Below are 5,807 nucleotides of genomic sequence, written 5' to 3'. Positions count from 1 at the left end.
GGCTCCACGTTCGACCACCTGCCACCACATGACATCTGCTACTTTTATGATCTATCCTCTTGCTTTTATCATTTTGCTCTGTCCACCATGATGTGCTAGGGTTATGGATTTTACTGTAGTTCTTGAACCGCAACGATCGAGACGACAGCGTTGGTCAAAACCTACCTGCGACATCGATGGAATTCGAAATACCTGATCTATTTTAGCTATCCACGATCCAAACAGAGAAGTACCATCTTCATCTTCCACACTCGGTTCAGGTTCTAATTATCATCATTTAGTTCAATTCAATTTAGGCATATGGATATACTTACTTATGGCTTTTGATGTTACATTAAGGTATGTAACTTCTTGACTTTTAAATTAATAAATAGTCGACCTGAATTATAAATAATGTCAATTGGCAATGTTCACTTGTTTTGATATGCTCTGTAATAAAGATTTATTATGGTTTGTAGGGCTTTGGGATAATTCAGATGATGATAGAGAGAGCTTCCATGTAACGTAAATTTCATTTTATGTTAGTTTTAGGGGGGATGGGTTGATTATTATTTGCTATTTCATAATGCTAATCTATTATATGATTTTCTTGTAGACAACACAAATTACATCATTATTTGGGGCTGATTCACTTTCACTTTGGTCCCAAGGTTACACATGGGTAAAAGTTCAAATGGTTATACACTAATGTGATTCGTTTGGCGTTGTGCACAGTTCTTCATCACGCTGATATAAAGGTAAACTATCTACCATTCGTCTTTATAAATTTTATGGCATACATGTATGTGTGTGCTATGTACATTTATATTCACACATGGTGAATTGAGTAAACTTAAACAACTATTACCAACTCTAAATAAAGAACTATGATGTCATAGCATGTAATTGTATAGGTTTGTTTAGTTGGGTCTGGCTCGGGAACCAAGTTCAGAATGGGTGGTTTCGGGTCAGTTCCTTTATTTGATTACGATTAAAAACGACAACGGGTTAAAATAAAAAAGGGAATATGAAACTCATAGCTTGAGTAGGAATGTTTGACCTACCCGATCCGAACTCAATTACCAAACCCAACCTGAAGCCACAAGTAATGTAAGTAAACAACATCCAACTTACCGGAACCTGGCCTGAAGTAGCTCGAAAACTGACTAAACAATACGCAAAACCACAACCCGACCCGTTAAAATTGCCACCCGAGAACAAAAATCAGTTTCCCTTTTCCTTTATAATATTAACCGAAATCGATTACCTAAACGGGCCCAAAACTCAAGCTATGAGTTATATCCTTTTTGTATTTAACCCAATGTCGTTAACTGACTAAACAATACCCAAACAACAAACATGAGAACATGATTGAGTTTCCTTTTACCTTTTATATTTTTGTAAACGTAATGGGTTACCTAAAAGGACTTGAAACTCAAGCTATGAGTTTCTTTTTATCCTTTTGTATTTAACCCAGTGTCGTTCTTAACCGTAATAGATAACCAAACCTGACCTGATCTTTAATTGGGTTTAGGACTACATAGGATCAAGTTTCAGTAGCCTTATACTTTAATTGGGTTCGGGTATTTCGAGTTTTGTTTACTTAGTAAAAAATGTTGATCTTGCATAACGAAAAATATATGTATGAGAATTGCAGATTAGTGATATACAGCATGCTTTGAAATGGCAAGCCTATTAATCAAGTGAACGATAATAAGCTGGAAACTTACTAGACAACGAGAACTAGGATACTTTATACACAATATCAACAATACTTGGATTCACAGTCCCATTTAATATCCTTTTGAAATCGTCCATTTGTATTTTTCTTTCTTTCTTTCTTTCTTTCAGGTGAGAAGTGCTCAAGACTGGCACACAAAGCACCACACAATACTGAATAAACACAAATCAGGTTTTCTTAGAGAACATATTATCGGATTAGTATACATTTTATTTCATTTTGTATTCATTCAATAAACTTTGTGATGTTGAACCTTCTGAGCATATATGTTGATATGAGCTAAATTATATATAAATATTATAATTATTTCTCACACTTTCGAGTGGCTTTAAAGTTGTTTCTTATGAAAAGTTCGTTTAATTGATTCATATTTGGTGTTTAAAGAGTTGAAGTGACAATGAGCTAAAACTATAAATTTTAAAGGTTATGGAGAAAAAAAACCGTCGCTTTATTGATACAATTAAGTTGGATAATAAAAGATAATGTTATATAATGGTGTAGGCAATTCCAACATGAAAGACTTGAAATGATGCAAATCAGCTCAGTATGTAGTTGACATTTGTTTGAAATTTCTAATGATATTAATGAAACTTATTGTTGACTTTCAGTAATGAAAACAAAAATGGAGCCATCAAATTGATTATTGTTATTCGGAAGAGTTATTGGGCTAGCAGGCTCCAAGATTTAAAGGGCCTCCAATCCTGATCATTAGGAAAATAATAATAATAATAAAAATGGTTTTTGGCTACAGTGGAAAAAAAAAGAGACGTGAGAGGGGTGCCACCCACCATAGGTCGGTTTCCAATTAAATTGGAAAACAAGTTTTCAATTCATACCATATATTTTATTATTTTCGGCATATTGGTTGGGGGTAGGGATGGCAAAAAAAACCAAACCCGATGGGGAAAACCGAAACCCGCCCCGAACGGGGCGGGTTCGGGGACACTTAATCGGGGACGGGTCCGGGTTCGGGGTTTCCCCGTTTAAGTTAATCGGGTTCGGGGCGGGTATGGTATAGCCTGTACCCGCCCCGTATACCCGCCCCGTATACCCGTTTAAAACCCGTTTAATTAAATATAATTTTTATATTTATATATAATATATTATTTATTATTTATTTTCCCAATAAGGCTGCCTAACCCATTTTCCCGTATACCCGTTTAAAACCAGTTTCCTACTTTCCCATTTGGCCATTTACCCTAACCCTAGAACAACCTCCCGCCCGCACGCCGCCGCGCATCTCTGATCTCACAGCCCGACTCGCCATTCTGCAGTCGCCGTTCCCCATTCTGCAGTCGCCGGACTCGCCATTCTGCAGTGAGTAGGCACAGCCCGTTCCCCATTCTGCAGTCGCCGCCGCGCATCTCGCCGGACTCGCCTGACTCGCCACCGCCGCGCATCTCCACAGCCCAGTGAGTAGTGGTTTCAAAATCTATTTTGATATATTTAGTTTCTGTTTTTGATAGATTCAAACTTTGTTTGATAGATTTAGTTTGATAGATTCAATCTATTTTTGATAGATTTAGTTTTGATAGATTCAAACTTTGTTTGATAGATTTAGTTAACAAGATTCTTGAACTGAATACATATATAGTTATTTGTTAACTGAGGTCAACACTCACTAACTCATTGTTCATTCTATTAGATCATTGACGGTTGTAAGTTATGCTTTGTGTATTGTATTTGTGATAAGTTGAGTTTGTTTTATGAGCTGACTTTGATGTTCTCGGGTACTAAATATCCGACAGCGAATGTCTTTTTTCCATCAATATGTGAAATTAAATCTTCTTTGGGTATATGGAAAGAAGATCGAGACCCTATGATCAAGATGATGGCAGAGAAGATGATTGTTAAGTTTGATAAATATTGGTCGGTTATTCATGGGGTAATGGGAGTAGCAGCAGTTTTGGATCCTCGTTACAAATTGAAAGCAATGGAGTTTGCTTTTCCAAAGATATATGGTTCTGAAAAGTCGGAGAGTGCGATAATAAAACTTAAGGAGCTTGTATATAGGTTGTTTCAAGATTATGAAAGTTACAGTCAAGGAACTTCACGGGATGATGGTGTGAGATCAAGTCAAAACAATGCGGGGGGTGGAAGATTTTTCAACGAATACTTCACATTCGTTGAAGAGGATAATCATTCGGGTATGACTTATTATTTACATTAATTTAACTTTATTCATTAATTGTATTAACTTTATTTATATATTAGGTGTCACAACGGAGCTTGATTTGTATCTACAAGAGAAAGTTTGGATAAAAGAAACTGAGATTGACCTTTTAGCTTGGTGGAAAACAAATGGTGTCAAGTACCCAAGGTTGCAAAAGATTGCTCGAGATATATTGGCGATTCCAATATCTACCGTTGCTTCCGAGTCCGCTTTTAGTACAAGTGGTAGATTGGTAAGTCCACATCGTAGCCGTCTTCATCCAAAAACATTGGAAGCGTTAATGTGCGCCCAAAGTTGGTTGTTGAATGAAATCAAAGGTAAACAAACATTTTATTTTTTATTTTTAACTTAGCTACTATATAAACTTTTGACTTTTGTGATATGAATATAGCAACTTGTTCAGAAGAATCCGAGGCATATTGCCAAACTATTGAATATGATTGTGACGATGGTATTGAGGTAATACATATATATATGGTTTATCGTTTACATTTTAATATGGTTTAACATTGATTCTTATATAGTTTCCAATTAATATGTTAATGTTTGATTATCATAGCAATCCGGCGTGACAAGTGTTTGAATGGTTGAATGGGTGCGGTATGGACGTGTAAGAAGGATCAATCATGAAGTTAATTTCCGTTGTGATGGGAGAAATAAACATTTTTATGTATTAATAATGTCTTTTGTATGTGTAATGTGTTTGGATATTGAACTTTTTGTGTATTAATATTGTATTGTAATTTTGTATCATTTTCTTACAATCGGGTTTTAAACGGTGAACCCGACGGTTAAATGGGGATCCCCACGGGGAATTTAGCCCGTTTAAAAACCATTTATGCTAGACGGGTTCCCCGAATACCCGCGGTTTTCCCCGAATCCCCGATGGGGATTCCCCGTTTAGTCCCCGCGGGTTTTTAGACGGTTTTGGTAATGGGTTTTATAAACCGGGGCGGGTATGGGATTGGCATTCCCCGCCCCGAAACCGCCCCGTTGCCATCCCTAGTTGGGGGACGTCAATCAAAAGGGGGCGCCCCTGGCCTGTTGGGTTTTGATATTAATCGGAAGCCAGGAACAAATAAAGAAATTGATAAGCAAGCTCGCTGGCTGCTAAAAAAGTCACGGCTAACAAAAAGAAGCAAGCTAGTAGGCACGTCAATTAATTAAAGCAACCAGGCTAGTAGCTCAATTATATTTATTTCTTTTTATGATGAACCGCACTATATATTTTATCTTTGTTTCATCGATTATAATTATGATTGGCTAAACTATTAGACTGCCTGGGTTTGGATGAATACTTTTTAGACTCGTTTTATTTTTAGTTTTGGATTATGTATTAATTGGTTCATGTTTTGGTAAAGTTTTATTTTATTTGGTTGTGATACATATGCGTATTTGGTATTAATTTATTATCAGTTTTTGTTCCATATGCGTCTTTGTGAATGTCTTTCATGTATGGATGCATATTAGGTTGTTTACTATGTGTTTACAACTAGTTTATGGTTTATTGTTAACGTATTCCATAGGAACGGTAATTGAGAGTTTAGAGATACCTTATATTCTGTCTCGTGAAAGACTGAGAGGTAATTAAGTGTCGCCTGTTTTGGTCTTTTGCGGGTTTGGGTAGTGATTGCACGGGAGTGAGTTACCCTAGATTCCTTTAGATTCTTACAGATCCGAATTATAACCAAATTTAATAAGAATACCTCTCTACGCCTTAGGGTGTTTTGTGATTAGAGAGACTGGGAGGTAATTTAGTCCTTGGGTACCTTAGCATAGTTAGGTAAGGTGAGACCGGGAGGTGATCCGAACTAATAAACCGTTGAGCTTTACATGATATTTAGGGTTCTTAGGTATTGTTGGTGAGACCGGGAGGTGATCTAGCTTACTTTAGTTATTCCTTAAATTTCATAT

The 5,807-nt window shown here is 36.5% G+C and overlaps 1 protein-coding gene across 1 annotated transcript; it reads left to right on the top strand.

The window, feature by feature from the left end:
• The first annotated feature begins 3,551 nt into the window (after positions 1-3,551).
• On the top strand, positions 3,552-4,202 carry LOC143633286 (zinc finger BED domain-containing protein DAYSLEEPER-like). The gene is made up of 3 exons (XM_077101616.1): positions 3,552-3,867; positions 3,935-4,125; positions 4,188-4,202. Exons 1-3 carry the CDS (start codon positions 3,552-3,554, stop codon positions 4,200-4,202), a joined length of 522 nt encoding a protein of 173 aa, XP_076957731.1.
• Positions 4,203-5,807: the final 1,605 nt, after the last annotated feature.

Source organism: Bidens hawaiensis, unplaced genomic scaffold (genome assembly GCF_021521415.1).
Source record: "Bidens hawaiensis isolate Kalapana, Puna unplaced genomic scaffold, B.hawaiensis_p1.1 tig00006655_1, whole genome shotgun sequence".
Lineage (NCBI taxonomy): Eukaryota > Viridiplantae > Streptophyta > Magnoliopsida > Asterales > Asteraceae > Bidens > Bidens hawaiensis.
The sequence above is the reverse complement of the archived record's forward strand: the minus strand, read 5'-3'. Positions and strand labels throughout refer to the sequence as shown.